General features: G+C 38.0%; 1 protein-coding gene across 1 annotated transcript in view; it reads right to left on the bottom strand.

The window, feature by feature from the left end:
• MCM6 (minichromosome maintenance complex component 6) overlaps positions 1 to 18,969 on the bottom strand; it is a 40,583-nt gene that overhangs the window by 19,916 nt on the left and 1,698 nt on the right. The window contains exons 2-8 of the mRNA XM_047084934.1: positions 16,812 to 16,958; positions 12,493 to 12,603; positions 11,093 to 11,342; positions 7,829 to 7,994; positions 7,401 to 7,546; positions 6,340 to 6,490; positions 2,871 to 3,012 (exon numbers count right to left, since the gene is read on the bottom strand). Coding sequence (XP_046940890.1) covers positions 2,871 to 3,012; positions 6,340 to 6,490; positions 7,401 to 7,546; positions 7,829 to 7,994; positions 11,093 to 11,342; positions 12,493 to 12,603; positions 16,812 to 16,958 — 1,113 coding nt within the window. The remainder of the gene's footprint in view (positions 1 to 2,870; positions 3,013 to 6,339; positions 6,491 to 7,400; positions 7,547 to 7,828; positions 7,995 to 11,092; positions 11,343 to 12,492; positions 12,604 to 16,811; positions 16,959 to 18,969) is intronic.

Here is an 18,969-nt window from a genome sequence, read left to right as displayed (position 1 = left end):
CTTCATTGAGCATGGAGCTCCAACGTGGGGCTCGATACCATGACTCTGAGATCATAACCTGAGTCAAAATCAAGAGGTGGAAACTCAAATGACTGAGACAGCCAGGCAGCCCTCATACTTCCTGATTTTATTTTTTTTAATGTTTATTTTTACTTTTATTTTTGAGAGAGAGAGAGAGAGAGAATGCATGTGAGCAGGGGAGGGGCAAAGAAGGGGTTGGGGGGGGCAGAACAGAGGATCTGATGAAACAGGCTTTGTGCTGACAGCACAGAACTCACAAACCTGTGAGATCATGCCCTGAGGTGAAGTTGGACACTTAACTGACTGAGCCACTCAGGCACCCCACACTTTCTGATTTTAGAACTTACTACAAAACTACAGTAGTCAAGATAGTGTGGTATTGGCCTAAAGAGAGACATAGAGATTATGAAATATAATTGTGAGTCTAGAAATAAACCCTCATATTTATAGTCAACTGATTTTCAACAAGGGTCCCAAAACATTTCAATAAGGCATAAGAATAGTCTTGGCGTTCAAATACCTGGATATCCACATGCAAAAGAATAAAGTTGAACCCCTGTCTCACACTATGTACAAAAACTAACTCAAAATGGATCAAGGACCTAAATTTTCAGAACTAAAATTATCCCCAAGAATTGCAAGCAGGGACTTGAACAGTTAGTTGCACATCAATGTTCATAGCAGCATTATTCACAATAGCCCAAAGGTAGAAACAACAAAAGGTGATAAATACATCAATAAATTATTATTATTCAGTCTTAAAAAGGAAGGAAATTCTAAGACATTCTACAACATGGGTGACCCCTGAATATTATGCTCAGTGAAATAAACCAGTCACAAAAGGACAAATACTGTATGATTCCATGTATATGAGGGACCTAGAATAATCAAATTTAGAGACAGAAAGTAGAATGATGGGGTGCCTGGGTGGCTCAGCTGGTTGAGTGACTCAATTTTAGCTCAGGTCATGATCTCATGGTTCCTGGGTTTGAGTCCCACATCAGGCTTTGTGCTGACATCGAGGATCCTGTTTGGGATTCTCGCTCTCCTTTTTTCTCTGCCCTCCCCCACTTGCATGCACACACGTGCGCGTGCCCTCTCTCTCTCTCTCAATAAATAAACAAACTTAAAAAAAAAAATGGTGGGTTGCTAGGGGCTGGGAAAGGGGGTAAATGTGGAATTACTGTTCAATGCAAACAGATTTTCAGTTTGGGAGATGAAAGAGTTCTACAGATGGATGGTAGTGATGACTGCACAACTTGAATGTACTTAATGCCACTGAAATGTACAAGTAAAAATGTTTAAGAATGGCCAATGTGATGCACATTTTGCAATAAAAAAAGGCGAAAACTTACATATAGCAGCATTGGCTTATAAAAGCCAAAGTAGAAACAATCCAAATGCCCATTAACTGATAAACAGATAATTAAATGTGGTACATACATATGATAGAACATTAGGCAATAAAAGGAAATTAAGTATTGGCATGCTCCAACATGGCTAAACCTTGAAAACATTATGCTAGGCAGAAGCAGCCAGTCACAATGAATCACACAGTATATGATTCCATTTACAGGAAATGTCCAGATAGAGACACTAAAACAGATTAGTGATTGCCTATGCCTAGGGAGGAGAATGAAGACTGACTGCTAGTGGATATAAGATTTCTTTCTGGGTAATGAAAATGTTGTAAACTTAGTTTAGTAATGGTCATACAACTCTGTGAATATACTAAAATCACTGAATTGTACAATTTAAAAGGGCAAATTTTATGATACGGAAATTATATTGCAACAAAGATACTAAAAAAACCCACTAGATATAAAGTCTATTTCTGTCTAAGATAATCATGTATAATACAATTCTGTTACCAGCAGCAACATTGTAGCACATCTTTTTATGGTGGTGGAGAGGAGATGCGAGCAGAGGAAATGAAAAGAATCCCTTTTAACATAAGACTATTATTTTCAAATCTAGAGCCTAGTCCTTGATACACATGAAGAAAATACTTAGTTATAAAATCCCAAACTAAAAATGGTCTATGTTCTAGACAAATTACTGAAATAAATAAAGGAAAAGCAGCTTGATAACAGTATGAAGAGCACATGCTTTGCAGTCACATACATCCAAGTTCTAATACTCATGGCTCAGAAGTCACTTGTTAGCTATGAGAAGTTGGGTGATTTATTAAGTTTCAGAGAACTTCTGTTTGCCTCCCTGAAAAAAGAGGATAATATCACATGCCTGTCTGGGTGCTGCTAGGATAAGAGAATGCATATACATATATGCAGCACCAAGAACACACCAGGTGTTTCAAAACTGGTTTGGTATTATTTTGACCTCTAAGTTTCTTAAAAGTTTGAAAGTAAGCAAGTATTTGCTATAGCTTCTAAAAATAAGCAAAAATTGCTAAAGCAGTACACATGCTGATACGGTTAGCATAACGTGTCTATCCTTGTTGCACTGCTATTGGAAAGCGTGTCCTATTTAAGAACCTTAAAGATGTTTGTATTCTTAGTCTCAACAACCCTATGTCTAGGGATTTTCACAAAGGAAACAAACAAAATAAAAAATTTATATAAATCATGATGTTCATGGTATTAATATCCATAATTGTTAAATGAAGCAAACTAGGAAAATAATTTTCTAAGTTGCAGTACACCAACAATAGAGAACTGTGAAAATAAAGAAACATGGAAAAATATTCACAGTAAATTAAAAATACGTAAGCTGTGATTTATAACCGTGAAAATACATATTCATGTATCTAAAGACTTAGAATTAAAGAATTCTAAATAGAATTAAAATTACAGGCAATTTTTCCCTATTCTAAATAGGCAAACACTTACTTGAGAAACTGGCTCTTAGCTGTACTTGGGTCACCAACAATGCAAACATTTATGTCCCCTCGAAGGGAGGTTCCTTCCCCTGTTGTCTTTGGAACACCACCAAAGAGCATCAGGAGGACACCCCGTTTTACTTCATCGTTGCCTAAAACAAAAACACAAGGTATTTTTCAACATGAGATTAAACAATTTCATAACAAATTACAGGTTTACCAACCGAAAGAGCAGAAAAGAGCTGAAGTAAAGCCTAAGATGAACTAAAAATATTATGGCTTCTAACCTTGGTTCTTGCTTTATGAATTCAAAGCCACCTAACCACTGTCCAATGTCTCTGTACCAAAGATGTCACAGATGCTTATGCCCGCCACCATCCCAAGAGCCCTTGTTTGTTTGCAAGTCCTACTTCCTACAGTCTTTCCTGATGTAGTACTTCTCAAATAACTCTCTCCATAAACTATGTCCACCACAGCACACTGCACTTGCTAGATCTTGCCCCTTACCCATTTAGCCCATCCCACAGTAACCCTCTGTTTGTTCTCCATATTTAAGAGTCTCTTCTGTTTTGTCCCCCTCCCTGTTTTTATATTATTTTTGCTTCCCTTCCCTTATGTTCATCTGTTTTGTCTCTTCAAGTCCTCATATGAGTGAAATCATGATTTTTGTCTTTCTCTAATTTCACTTAGCATAATACCCTCCAGTTCCATCCACATAGTTGCAAATGGCAAGATTTCATTCTTTTTGATTGCCGAGTAATACTCCATTGTATATACATATACACTACATCTTCTTTATCCATTCATCCATCGACGGACATTTGGGCTCTTTCCATACTTTGGCTATTGTCGATAGTGCTGCTATAAACAAGGGAGTGCATGTGTCCCTTCGAAACAGCACACCTGTATCCCTTGGATGAATACAATACCTAGTAGTGCAATTGCTGGGTCACTGCACTTGCTAGATCTTTCTAATGGCAGGTCTTGCTATTCTATCAAAAGTTTGAGGAAATGGTCCATGATTTACTTCTTTTGTATCACCAACACTGAACAGTGCTGAATATAAATACATGCTAACTGGACTGCTATGGATGAGATAAGATGCTGAATGTGATTTATGGCCACTTCTACAAGGCATTTATGACTCCAATATAAGAAGGAAATGTATAGTAAAAAACCTGGATCTTCAGAAAAGTGCTTCAGAAAAATGGGTTAAAAGACCCATTTTTTGTGTGCTAATTATTACGACTTTTTGTGAATTCTATCAACAAAGTGCTGGCACATTTACACAAACCCTTTAAAGGCAGAAAAAATCCATTCCACAAATAAAACTCTGACTTATGGTCTATGAAACAAGTGTGTTAGGAGGTGTTGTGGCTTTTAAATAGTCCACAAATTCTTTGATGCTTCTCATTTGAAAATGGAGCTTACTTCTCCTTTCCTTAGGAGTGGCTGGACTTAATAACTTGTTTCTAGAAAAATAGCATATAGTGAAGTGAAGGTGTGCAACTTCTGATACTAGGTCCCGAAAAGCATTTTTCTGTTTTAAATGTTTATTTATTTTTGAGAGAGAGACAGAGACAGGCAGAGAAGGACACAAAGAATCTGAACCAGGGCTCGAACTCATGAACCGCAAGATCATGACCTGAGCCAAAGTCAGACGTTCAATTGACTGAGCTGTCCAGGCGCCCCCAGAGAAGCATCCTACTTCCTCCCTGCTTTGCCCTCGATGCACACTCTGGAAGAAGCCAGCTGTTGCGTGGTGAGAACAAACAGCCCCGTGGAAGAGATTCATTTGGCAAGGAATTATAGTTTCCAGTTAACAACTAGCACTAACAGGTAAGACCTTCTAAGTGGATCTTTCAGTCAAGTTTTCAGATGACTACAGCCCTAGCTGATGTCTTAGCTGTATCCTTAGGAAAGACTGAGCCAGAAACACTCAACCAGAACCACCTAACTGACCCATAGACTGTATGAGATACTGTTTCTTTTTTGAAGCCACTAACTTTTGGGGTAATTTGTAATGCAAAAATAGATTAACTTCTGGGGGGGGGGAGTGGAGCTAAATAGAAATTTTGGGGGCGCCTGGGTGGCGCAGTCGGTTAAGCGTCCGACTTCAGCCAGGTCACGATCTCGCGGTCCCTGAGTTCGAGCCCCGCGTCAGGCTCTGGGCTGATGGCTCAGAGCCTGGAGCCTGTTTCAGATTCTGTGTCTCCCTCTCTCTCTGCCCCTCCCCCGTTCATGCTCTGTCTCTCTCTGTCCCAAAAATAAATAAACGTTGAAAAAAAAAAAGAAATTTTGACACCTACTCAATTAAGGGAGGACATTCTAAAATCCATAGAGGATTATTAACATAGAGGGTATCAGTTCAATTTCATTGGTCAAATATTTAGATAGAAAAAAAAAAAGGTTACTTTTAAATAGTTAAAAATATATACCTAAGACAAATACCCATAATCTTTTATCAGTTCCTGCCCTAACTCCAATTCAGTATGAAAGGATGGAAAAAACATGGGTAAAGCACGAAGCTTAAAAATTAGTCATATCCTGGGATGCCTGGGTGGCTCAGTCAGTTAAGCAGCCAACTTTGGCTCAGGTCATGATCTCACAGTTTGTGAGTTCAAGCTCTGCATCGGGTTCTGTGCTGGCAGCTCAGAGCCTAGAGCCACTTCAGATTCTCTGTCTCCCTCTCTCTCTGCCCCTCCCCTACTCGACTCTGTGTCTCTGTCTCTCAAAAATAAACATTAAAAACAAAAATTTTTTTAATTTAGTCATATCTTTCAACATATAAAGGGAATTAAATGATGGTGAGCAATTAACAACCAAGAGCCAAAAAAACACAAAGAAACCACCAAAGGTACAGACATAGTACATGTAACCAAGAAACATCATGAAATCTCCTCAAAAATTAAACAAACAAAAATCAGGATATTAATCTAGTATTTTGGAATATACTTAAGTACATTTCTGCCCTAAAGCCAGAAAAAGGAGCCTAAATGACCTTTTATTCTTTTTTAAAAATCATGCTAAAACATACATACACAAAATTTACCATTCCAATAATTTTTTAAGTGTGTAATTCAGTGGAATGAAGTACACCCACTATGTTTTATAACCACAACCCTTATCCATTTCTAGAACTTGTCATCATCCCCAACAGAAACTTTATCCATGAAACACTAACTCCCCAATATCCTCCCCCAACAGGTAACCTCTTTCTTTGTGTCTTTATGAACTTGCCTATTCTAGGCACCTCATTTTAAGTGGAATCATTTGTCCTTTTGTAGATGACTTTTTAATATCCCTTGTAAGTCTACCAAAAAAACCTTTTGATCTGATTTATGTGCTGTAAGAAATCACTTATTGCTGTTTTTAAAAAAAATTTAAATTCCAGTAGAGTTAAACATACAGTAGTTATTGCTGCTTTTTAATCATCATTTTGATTTCAAGTTTATGTGACAAATGGAAGGCACTCTTACCATGAATAGTAGGGAACAGGCTGGTACAGAGATTGTGGTACAGATTTTTATCCTGACTCATTTCAAACACTTTCTCCCACTCCTTCACTGTCATTTGGTTCTTAATGCTCTCAGCCGTCTGTTCCTCATCTCGGAGCTCTTTTCCTCCAAACTGAGAGGTGGAGAAAGGAAAAATACTTGCATGGAAACAGTCAAAGTAAAGTGAAAGAGCTTCACTACAAACAAAAAATAGCCTGGGAGGTCAACTTCAGGATCTGTTGACTATAAAGGTTTGCAGAAAAAATCTCCATATTATTAAGGCCTAAGTTAATCAAGATATTGAAGAGTTTGTCATTTGTCCAATGAATTACAAACAAAAAAGCTACCACTGTTTTGTATTGTTATCTAAATGAATCGGAATGCTCATAAGATAAGCCGTAATAAAATGTTAATCACTGATATGAAGATGAACATGAAGTAAGAGAGTATTATATTCACCCCTCTTGCAATGCTGTACTAGTTTCCAAACTTTTTCTCACCGTTTTCCCACTCAGGACATAGAATCAAGTTCTACAGAACTATAATACCAGGAATCCACACAAAGAGCGAGTTAAAACAAAATTATCCCATAGGTAATTCATATCAATGCTCTTAAAGCACAGAGCTCTTAAACATGAAAACAAAAAGACTTTTCCTCAAGATCAGAAAGACATGAAAAAATCTGGTTTTAAAACTAAAGAATCATGGGGTGCCTGGGTGGCTCAGTGGGTTAAGTGTCTGACTCTTGATTTTGGCACAGGACATGATCTCACGGTTCATGGGTTTGAGCCCTGAGTCGGGCTCCACACTGACCATGCAGAACCTGCTTGGGATTCTCTCTCTCTGCTCCTCCCCAGTTCATGTGTGTGCATGCATGTGTGTGTTCTCTCTCAAGAGAAATAAATTTAATAAATAAATAAAACTAAAAAACCAAACCACCCTGCTCCCCTTTAACAGTGATTAGATAATTCAGTAGTTTCAGAAGCCTATACTGTGGCAGCCCCAGGGGAGGTCTTTCTCAATCTTGCCATTTTAAGACTCACCCTTGGGTTGGTGGGTGCAACACAGCAGGCAAGAAAGACCAGCCTGTATGAAAGGTCCCTAACACCAAGAGCCCGGAGTCCTCGAATGCCTTCCGTTTCATATCCATCAACACCACTTACACGGGAATTAGTTTCAGCGCGTGCTCCTGAAAGAATGAATGATAGTTTGTTTTACAGCTCAAATACCAAAAGTGCTGAGCATCAAAATTGCTTAAAAAAACGAAACCTATAAATCCAAAGATTTCATTTAGGCTTTGAAATTTTTCAGAGCAGTGCTTTTTGTAGCAAAATTAATTTGTCTCTATTCTTATACTTCCTTGCTCACCCTCTGATTGGTAGCGAAAAATAAGAAAAGAAAGATTCGAGAAGCTAAATGTTCTGCAGTTTAGGTAATGAGAATTGTTAAATGTGAGCTAAAGATTACTGACCTGGTATGCTAAGCTTAGAGACATCAGGCACAACAATCAATGTCCCTGTAAAGTCACACTTGTCACCAGCTTGAGCTGACTCCACAGCTTCAGCTCTCAAGATCACTTCTAAACTTCGGGGGATACTCCCTCGAGGAAGCTCAGCTTGGGTCTCTTGAATACGAACCTATAACAAAACAAATAAATGGCTAAGAATGAGAAGAGATTATCTTTCAAATGTCATATAATCTAAATTAATGCCACAAATATTGACAAATATTGATGTATTCCAAACTCTCACCGTTTGCAGACTTTTGACATTTGCCAAAATTCATCTTAAAAATTCTCTACCCTGGGGGAGAGAGGAAAATGGGTGATGGGCACTTTTTGGGATGAGCACTGGGTGTTGTATGTAGATGAACCACGGGAATCTACCCCAAAAACCAAGAGCACACTTTACACACTGTATGTTAGCCAATTTGACAATAAACTATATTAAAAAAAAAAAAAAACTCTATCCTGCAACTCCAATCTGAAGCAGGCTTCAGGCGGGTTCTGCCCCTAACGCGGGGCTCAAACTCACAAACCTCGAGATCATGACCTGAGCCTAAGTCAGATACTTAACCAACTGAGCCACCCAGGTGCTCCTAAAAACTTCACTTTTAGTACACTTATCATGATGAGCTCAGTAATATGTGTTACTGCTCAATCACTATATTGTATACCTCAAACTAATATCACACTGTATGTTAAATATACTGGAATTAAAATAATAAAAAAATTAAAAAATAAAAACTTCACTTTTACTCTCATTAAAAAAATTTTTCCAGGGGGTGCCTGGGTGGCTCAGTCGGTAAGCATCCGACTCTTGATTTCAGCTCAGGTCATGATCTCACAGTTTGTGAGTTCGAGCCCCACATTGGGCTCTGCGCACTGATCACAGAGCCTGCTTGGGATTCTGTCTCTCTCTTTCTCTGACCCTCCTCTGCTCTCTCTCTCTCAAGAAATAAACCAGGGCACCTGGGTGGCTCAGTTGGTTGAGCGTCCGACTTCGGCTCAGGTCATGATCTCGCGGTCTGTGAGTTCGAGCCCCACGTCGGGCTCTGTGCTAACAGCTCAGAGCCTGGAGCCTGTTTCAGATTCTGTGTCTCCTTCTCTCTCTGACCCTCCCCCATTCATGCTCTGTCTCTCTCTCAAAAATAAAAATAAAACATTAAAAAAAAACAATAAAAAAATTAAAAAAACATTTTTCTGAGGTGCCTTGGTGGCTCAGTAGGTTGAGTGTCAGCCTTTGGCTCAGGTCATGCGTGATTTCAGTTTGTGGGTTCAAGCCCCATGATGGGCTCTGCACAAACAACTCAGAGTGTGGAGCCTGCTTGTAATTTGGTGTCTCCCTCTCTCTCTGCCCTTCTACCACTTGAGCGCACATGCACTCTCTCACTCAAAAATAAACATAAAAAAAAAAAAAACTCTAAAAATTTTTTTGCCCCTCCTTGTCCTGACTATGTAGTTAAATATCTGCTCTGTTCCATCTTCCTCCAAATTTTCAGGGAAATATTATGAAAAATTTCACATACTCAGGGTGCTTGGGTGGTTCAGTCAGTTGAGCGACTGACTTCAGTTCAGGTCATGCATGATCTCATGGCTCGTGGGTTCGAGCCCCATATAGGGCTCTGTGCTAACAACTCACAGCCTGGAGCCTGCTTCTGATTCTGATTCTCCCTCTCTCTCTCTCTCTCTCTCTGCCCCTTCCCTGCTCATGCTCTCTCTCCTTCAAAAGTAAACATTTAAAAAAAATTAAAAAAAAAATTCACATACTCTATACACTCCACCTCAACACTACCTTTTTTTTTTTTTTTAAGTTTATTTGAGAGAGAGCGAGAGCGCGCAGGCTCAAACGGAGGAGGGGCAGAGAGAAGAGAAAAAGGGAATTCCAAGCAGGCTCCAGACTCAGCTCAGATCATGACACAGGGCTTGATCGATCTCACAATCCTGAGATCATGACCTGAGCTGAAATCAAGAGTCAGTCACCCAACTGACTGAGCCACCCAGCCAGGCACCCCAACACTACTGTCAATATTACTTAGACACACACATATTTTTACCGTATTATTTGAAAAATGCATAAAAACCAAAATACTTCACCCCTAACTATTTTAGCATTCATCTCCTAAGAGTAAAGACATCCTATATAACCACAGTATCTTTACCATACCAAGAAAATTAAATAATATTTAATTCTATAAAATCTATTATCTAGACCATCCTTAAATTTCCTCAATTGTGAATAATGTCCTTTATTACAACTGTTTTTTGTTTTTTCAAACCAAGACTTAATCTAGATTTATACTTTATATTTGGCTATGTTCTTTTTCAAACACAAAACACCTCTTACCCAAAGTTGTTGGTGGAGTATGTGCTTCATATAAACTAAGTAACAGACTGATGCTACACTAAATAAGGGATAAAAACTGAAGTTAATATTAATTATTTTAGTGTGGTACTCATTCCCTCATGCTTGAGTGCTTGAGCAGCTGCACCTTTTCTTTTCCTTTGCCTATCACAGAGTTACTAAGTCCTGTACAGATCTGAGACATGCGCCCCCTGCAACCTCATTCTTATTGCTACCATCCAACTCTTGCCCAGGTAACTACAACTATCTCATTATTAGTTTGTTGTTATATGCTATACATCAATGTCCCATTAATCTACCTTTAAAAAAGAAAGGTTCACATATATTCCCCTTTTTTATCAAGAAAGGTCTGAACTTCCCAACCTGAGATTTTAAGGCTCTGCGTACCTACATGCCTCACACCAAATCATCCTTCAGATGATCTCCAATTTGGCTCCTCTATTTCAATCATGATAATCCTCACTGCCATCAATAAACATGTCCATTTTCGCCTGTCCTTTTATTCATGCCTCCCTCCCTCCTAACCATCAACTTGAGAGTGTATCTAACAAGTTTCCACTTCTTCAAAGTTTTAACACTAGTTCTTCTTCATCATCATCATCGTTTACTATTTATTCTCTCACAAAATATTCTGTCATAGTCTGAAGGGGCTTCCAATCCAAGTTATTAAAGTTTAAGACACATTTATACATTGATAATTGAAATCGGCATTAAGAGTTTTGGGTTTAAATCTGTAGTCACATATAATGATCTTCCACTTACATAAAAACTGAATTTAACATTGTCTAAATAAGCTTGTAACAACTGCCATGTGCCTAGAAGTGAATTATTAGCATAGACTGAATCTGAAACAAACAGAAGTTAAAAAATACCTTTTGAAAATCAACAAATCTCGATTTATTTGTATCCAGCAAGAATCTCCTTCTGTTGGCACAAACTGGATTTCGGCAGATGTTCGGCTGTGTGTATTTGAACTGCTGTTCTACATCCTTGATCACTGTCTGACAATCCAAGCACAAAAATGTTCCACTCACAAGCTCTGGGTGAACTGGATGAGTCCGTACCACCTGCCCACTGATGCGAGTGAGCAAACCAATTCTGGATGAGGTAAGTTCTCGAATTCTGTTTAAAGACAGATGTACCATTAGTAAATATTGTAAATATTCATTTTCAACCTAAGAAATATTTCCATTTTAATGACAGGGTATTCAATGATAATTATGATAAAAACAAAAAACCAAAAAAAAAAAAAATACTAAATAAATAAATAAATAAATGGAAAGAAGGAATTCTTTGCAGATTCTTCTCCAAGAATGATTTAGTCAATGTGCCTATTCCTAAATTACACAATGCTTATGTATTCACAGCAAAATACACAAATATGAAAAAGTAAATAAAGGACACCAAAGAAATGAAATTACAGTTATAAAACAAGATGATCCCATTTTATATGCAAATATATTTTTTGCTTACCTACTATTTCTAAATAAGCTGTATTAGTCTCATAGTAATCATACAAAAGACCTCAGCAACTCAGTTCAGAAACACTTCCTTTACCTCACAAACTCATTTTATATTAAATAACTTGGCCACTTTACAAGTAATTTCAGCAGTTTAAGTTTTCAAAATATCACTTCAATTTCTTTCACTGTATTTATTCTTTAAATAATTCCTAAAGGGGGGCGCCTGGGTGGTTCAGTCGGTTAAACATCCGACTTCAGCTCAGGTCATGATCTTGTGGTCTGTGAGTTCAAGCCCCGCATCGGGCTCTGGGCTGATGGCTCAGAGCCTGGAGCCTGCTTCCGATTCTGTGTCTCCCTCTCTCTCTGCCCCTCCCCCGTTCATGCTCTGTCTCTCTCTGTCTCAAAAATAAATAAAAACATTAAAAAAAAAATTAAAAAAATAAATAAATAAATAAATAAATAACTGCTAAAGGGAAAAAATGTTTTTAAAGTTACGCCATTTAAGCTCTGACAAAATTTTTCAAAATTCATGAAATTCTCTAGACTTTCAGTTTTCTTATTTTCTCACTTGATTGATTTCCCCCCAAATGTCCCCTGCAAGATGTCCTGAAATATGACAATCCCCAGAAGGTGCTTTAACTTACTTTCCATTTCATCTCCCTAGAAAAATGATTTCTCCAAAACCAAACTTTATAGATAACTGAACCTAACTCTTTACATATAGAAGACTACCACCTCCCTACTTTTCTAACCATTAAGTGATGTGTATGTTTGGTGAATTCCTTTCCTTTCAAAGAAGAGTCTCTTACTTGTGTCTGGTAGGTAGGTCTTGGAATGCAACATAAAAATCCTTGGCAAGAGGAATCTCTTTTCGGTCTTTGACAAAGGTTTTCAAGGCCCGACATAGGTAAGGGTAAACTCTGAAAAGCAAACAAATAAAAATCACATGACATCTTCAAGAGACCTACCAAGGCCCCCTTTACCTTTCATGCTTGCAAACAGCTAAGACTAAGCAATTTCACCTGGTTACAACCAAGCCTTAAAATTTAACTATGCAGGACACTTCTCTCATCTACTCTAGGTCTATGAGTGTCTTCCAATCCTCTCCTAGCCCAACAAATAGATCTAAGACAACAGAAACACCAACGATAAAATCCTATACCCAAATACCTACTATCTTTATTTATTTTATTTTTTTGTTGTTGTTTTGTTTGTTTTATTTTAAATCCAGTAGAGTTTACATACAGTGTAATATTAGTTTCAGGTGTACAATAGTGATGCAACACTTCCATACAACACCTGGTGCTCATCACAAGTGCACTCCTTAATCCCCATCACCTATTTCACCCGTTGCCCCATCCACCTCCCCTCTGATAGCCATCAGTTTGTTCAGTATAGTTAAGAGTGTGTTTCTTGGTTTGTATCTCTCTCTTTTTTCTTTGGTACAATTACATATTTAAAAAAAAATAAAGACAGCAAGGGCCAGCAACTTAAGCAATAGAACAAACCAGACAAATTATTTCATATCCAATCCCAAAAGGTTCCTGAACTTAATTTCTTGTAGATTAAGAGATAAGGGAATTATAACAAATAAATTCAGCTTCATTATTCAATTGTGAAAACAGAGCTATAATATTTCATGCAATGTCTATTGACATGACTGACCCTAAAGAGGAAAATGATAAGGCATTATTATCACATTTCAACTGAATACATATTTATGTACACCAGCTTTTGTTTGTTTGTTTCATATATTAAAAAATTACAGTCCCTTAAGGAAGAAATGCCACAATAAATGAAAGACCTTTTAACCCACAGTAAGGAAACATAACAAAGCCATTATGAATGATGCAGCAGGTTTAGGAAAATGAAAGGTACTGTTAAATATGACAGGCTATCACAAGAGAAATAGTAATCAATGTAATCATAGCAATAAAATAATATTTGTATTTTGTTTCTTTCAAGGAGTTAAAATAACGGACATCTTTTCTAAGTTAACAATTTCAAATAATATGACAAAAATAATAAAAACAAAGATAAAAATCTCTAAATCTGAAGCATATTAAAATTATTTCAAGTCTGCTCTACATGCTTTTGTCTTTCTTAAAATTCTGAGATAATTGCATTTGTATTCTTTTTTCTTTCCTGTGCATGATTATGTTCTTTCTTTTTATAATCTAGTATTCTTTTTTTTCCCTTAACTTGCTTTATTTTTTATTTTCTTAAATTTACATCCAAATTAGCATATAGTGCAACAATGATTTCAGGAGTAGATTCCTTAGTGCCCCTTACCCATTTAGCTCATCCCCCACTCCCACAACCCCTCCAGTAACCCTCAGTTTGTTCTCCATATTTATGAGTATCTTCTGTTTTGTCCCCCTCCCTGTTTTTATATTATTTGTTTCCCTTCCCTTACGTTCATCTGTTTTGTCTCTTAACGTCCTTATATGAGTGAAGTCATAGGATTTCTGTGTTTCTCTGAATAATTTCACTTAGCATAATACCCTCTAGTATCCACGTAGAGGATCCACATGGATCCACGTTCCATCCGCGTAGTTGCAAATGGCAAGATTTCACTCTTTTTGATTGCTGACTAATACTCCATTGTATATATATAACACATCTTCTTTATCCATTCATCCATCAGTGGACATGTGGGCTCTTTCCATACTTTGGCTATTGTTGATAGTGCTGCTATAAACATGGGGGTGCATGTGTCCCTTCGAAACAACACACCTGTATCCCTTGGATAAATGCCTAGTAGAGCAATTGCTGGGTCGTAGGGTAGTTCTATTTTTAGTTTTTTGAGGAACCTCCATACTGTTTTCCAGAGTGGCTGCACCAGCTTGCATTCCCATCTACTATCTTTAAATAATCATTTGGCACCCACAGTACAGCCCACTCCTCTGTCCAAGATGACTATACCTAAACAATCTTGGTGGTTTACAATCTAGCAACACAGCCTCCCGTTTGGTGTCAAGGCCTAGTATATTTTTCTAGGTTTAATTCTTGATTGAAAAATGGACGAGAGGAGCAATATGTGTATGGACATGAGAGCAAACTGGCACTAACAATCCACTTGACTGGTTAGACTGAAGTGTGTATGTCCTCTTGAGGTAAGTTCCTAGTAGCTGTTGCAGCTTGGTTTGTTTCAATAGTGGGATCTGACGTCCTCTGAAAAATAAGCTTCTTCCTTTCTTTTTCTTTCCTCCCCTCCCCTCCCCTCCTCTCCTTTCCTTTCATGTTTATTTATTTTGAGAGAGAGAGAGCTGCACATATGCGCAAACAAGGGAGGGGCAAAGAGAATTCCAAGTAGGCTCCACACTGTCAGCACAGAGCCCAATGTGGGGCTCAATCTCGCAAATGGTGAGATAATGACCTGAGCCAAGATCAAGAATTGGATGCTTCTGGGAACCTGGGTGGCTCAGTTGGTTAAGGGGCTCACTTTGGCTCAGGTCATGATCTCATGGTTCATAAATTTGGGCCCCATGTCAGGTGCTCTGCTGTCAGCAGAGTCCACTTAAAATTCTGTCTTCCTCTCTCTGTCTGTCCCCTGCTCGTGCTCGCTCTCAAAAATAAACAAACATAAAATAAATAAAAAATTTTAAAAAAGCGTTGCATGTTTAACCAAATGAGCTATGCAGGCACCCCTGAAAAATGAGCTAATTTTAGGAGACAGAACTGCTGCATAGCCTATGTATGAGGTATGAGTAGAGGTGTTTCTACTACCAGCCCGGACTTTCTACCTCCCTCACAACTTTTTCTGCTGTGTATTCTCACAATAAACTCTGCTGCTTATCACCCCCAACCATTCTTGATGATTGGATATGACTAGAAACATTGAAACAGGTATTCCATCTCCCAGCCTACCATGTAAAGGAATGGGGCTGTCTATCCTTATTCCTGGGTCTTAATTTCCTTTCACAACTGTCCACAATGTTTATTTTAACCTGGTTTTATTTATATATATTCACATCTGTTTAATCTAAATGCTGACAAAGATTTATGTAAAAAGATGTTTCTTGCTTTATACAGCAATTAAAAATAGGGGCATCCGGGTGGCTCAGTCAGTTGGGCATCCGACTTTGGCTCAGGCCATCATCTCATGGTTTGTGAGTTCGAGCCCCGCATCGGGCTCTGTGCTGACAGCTCAGAGCCTGGAGCCTACTTCAAATTCTGTGTCTCCCTCTCTCTCTGCCCCTCCCCTACTCATGCTCTGTCTCTCCCTCTATCAAAAATAAATAAACATAAAAAAAAATTTTTTTTTTTTTTTTTAATGTTTTCAAGTGGCACCTAGGTGGCTCAGTAAGTTAAGCGTCCAACTTAAGCTCAGGTCATGATCTCACAGTTTGTGAGTTCAAGCCCCAATCTCTGTGCTGTCAGCACAGAGCCTGCTGCGGATCCTCTGTCCCCGCACTCTCCGCCTCTGCCCCTCCCCGTCTTGTGCTCTATCAAAAATAAACATTCAAAAAAATGTTTTCAAAAGATTTTATATGACATGGAAAAATGTTATACCGTTATGTGAAATGGCAGGAGACTGTGTCTACAATATGATGTCAATAGTTACATACACCTAGAAATACAACAAAATGTGCCAGAAGATCCTTAGGAAATTCCACATTTGCAGACCTGCTCATGATGGTTATCTATGGATGGTGGAATTACATATGTATTCCCTCTACTCATCTCTACTTTCTCTATTTCCTACAACATACACATTACTTTTATAATCAGAAGAAAATTAACCTTTAAGAACAACAATGTCATTTCTTTAAAGACACCCCTGATCAAGAACAGGATCCACACACTTTCTCAAAATACCTACTCCTAGGGCCAAGGGAAAGGATTAAATGAATGACAGACCAAGAGCACTGAATGCCTGACAAAAAGTAAGCGATCCTCTGAAAACTTAGGAAAACTACATAGAAAGCAAAGGTTTTCAACATTTGGACGTGTAAAATATTCAGCTCCACAAAGGCCTAAATTTGTTCAGAACAATACTAAAATGACCACTGGCTGTATCAAAGGGCCTCTCCTTCTGCCTCACAAATGAGTACTTCCAGTCCTAGAAGAGCTGGCTTCACAGGTTCCATGCCTATTTAAAGTAAAGAAGATTAATATAACATACCTATAGAACTCCTCTTGAATGGTGGTAGAAAGTTGTTGATTAAATTGCTCCAGGTCCACAAAACTCACAACCAATGTGTTTCTCTCAGGACGAATGAGCTCCTCTGCTAATTGCAAGTACTTAATTTCTCCATCACTGTTCTGGAACCTGTAGATACACACAAGTCCTATTAAATTGAAGAATTATGCAGTAAAAAGAAGAATCCAAATGCCTGATAAGTCGGTGTATCGGTTAAAATGACCATCAGCTTTAGGGTCAGACAGGCTCATTTCACTAAGTGCAAAGCATGGGCAAGTACTTATCCCACCTTTTTGGAAAAAAAAAAAAATTAAGACGTCATTTATCTCATAAGATTACTATGAAGTTTAAATGAGAGAAAGCCTGTAAATGCTTTGCACAGAGCCCAGAACACAGAAAAACTAGGTCTAAACTGCATTTCTTCATTTAATATTTTCTAATAAAAAATGCCAACTATCCTTTTATTATTGTTGTATATAGTTAAGATTGGAAAATATTAAATGAAGAAATGCAGTTTGAAATCCAAAGATTCGATTTCTGTAGAGAAAACTGACAGAATAGTTGTTGATTTAAGAACATGAATAAAAATAAATACAGAAATGAGGTGCTTCAATACCCAAGTCCTCAGAAAAACAGAAACATATACACACAAAATTAAGGATTACCACCACCATTTTTGCTTTTTGTCCTTTTAACATAAATGCAGATTCACTTGGAACCAAAAATCAATTCCTTCTTCAAATACAGCATACCTAGCTGTCCAATATTTACTGAACATCTATCTGCAAAGCATTACACCAGAGATACTTAAAGCTAAAAATGACAGTGTTGTTCCTGCCCTAGGACTGACATGATCATAGGATCATACCCTCCTATTAAAGAGGTAGCAAGAGAACCTAAATGTCCATGACAAATGAGTAAAGAAAATGTATACATATACAACGGAACAGTACTCAGTCTTAAAAAGTAAATTCTGCTATACGTGTCAACATTGATAAACCCTGAGGACATTACACAAAATGAAATACGCCAATCATAGAAAGATAAATACTGCATGATCCTACCTATATGAAATAACTAAATAGTCAAATTTATAGAATCAAAGTGGAATGAGGGTGGCTGGTGGGCTCAGTTGGTAGAGCATGTGACTCTTGATCTCAGGGCAGGGAGCTCAAGCCCCAGGTTGGTGCAGAGCTTACTTTAATTAATTAATTAAATAGTGGAATGATGGCTGCCAGAAGCTAGAGCAAGGGAGGAAAATGTGGAGTTACTAAGCAACAGTCAAGTGAGACTGAATAAGCTTTAAGAGATCTACTGTATAACATTGTGTTTACAGTCAATGATAATGTATTGCATAGTTAAAAATTTGTTAAGAGGGTAGATCTCATGTTAAGCGTTCCTGTAACAACAAAAGAAAAAAAGGAGATACAAAAAATGTGCTGTGGGATTATAAATAATTCTGCCCAACAAGAACATCCAGAAAGGCTTCAAGCATTTAAAAGATGACATTGGAGGGGCACCTGGGTGGCTCAGTTGGTTAAGCATCTGACTTTGGCTCAGGTCATGATCCCATGGTTTGTGGGTTTGAGCCCCACGTCAGGCCCTGTGCTGACAGCTCAGAGCCTGGAGCCTGCTTTGGATTCTGTGTCTCCCTTTCTCTCTGCCCCTCACCCACTCACACTTTGTCTCTCTTGATCTCTCATAAATAAATAAACGTTAAAAAAAAATTAAAAAAAAGAGGACATTGGAATTCAGCCTTGAAAGATGTTTAGAATTTGAAAGAAAACAAAGCAAACACAAACACCAAAAAAACTCCAGTAGTGGTTAGACTCACTATAGATGTTTTCAAGTGTCAATGTCAGAAAAGGTAGAGGAATACAGAGATGACAGGCTGGTTGTGGAAGATGAAACTGGGAAGAGGGGCTGTGAAGAATTTGAGACTTTACTCCATAAACAAGGGCAAATCAAAGTTGGAATTCTGAGGGGGAGTTAACACCCCCCCCCCCCAAACAGAGTGATTTATTTCTCTCATTCATCATTATCCCCAGCATCCAGCTGTATGGTAAACTGCAAGGCAGTTAAGGCAATCATATTCTTCATTAAAATGAAACATTAATTGAGGACTTTTGTAATGTGGTGT

Source organism: Lynx rufus, unplaced genomic scaffold, assembly GCF_022079265.1.
Source record: "Lynx rufus isolate CCGP_SWC_20201006 ecotype Redwood Valley unplaced genomic scaffold, mLynRuf1.p SCAF_2, whole genome shotgun sequence".
Classification (NCBI taxonomy): domain Eukaryota; kingdom Metazoa; phylum Chordata; class Mammalia; order Carnivora; family Felidae; genus Lynx; species Lynx rufus.
The sequence above is the reverse complement of the archived record's forward strand: the minus strand, read 5'-3'. Positions and strand labels throughout refer to the sequence as shown.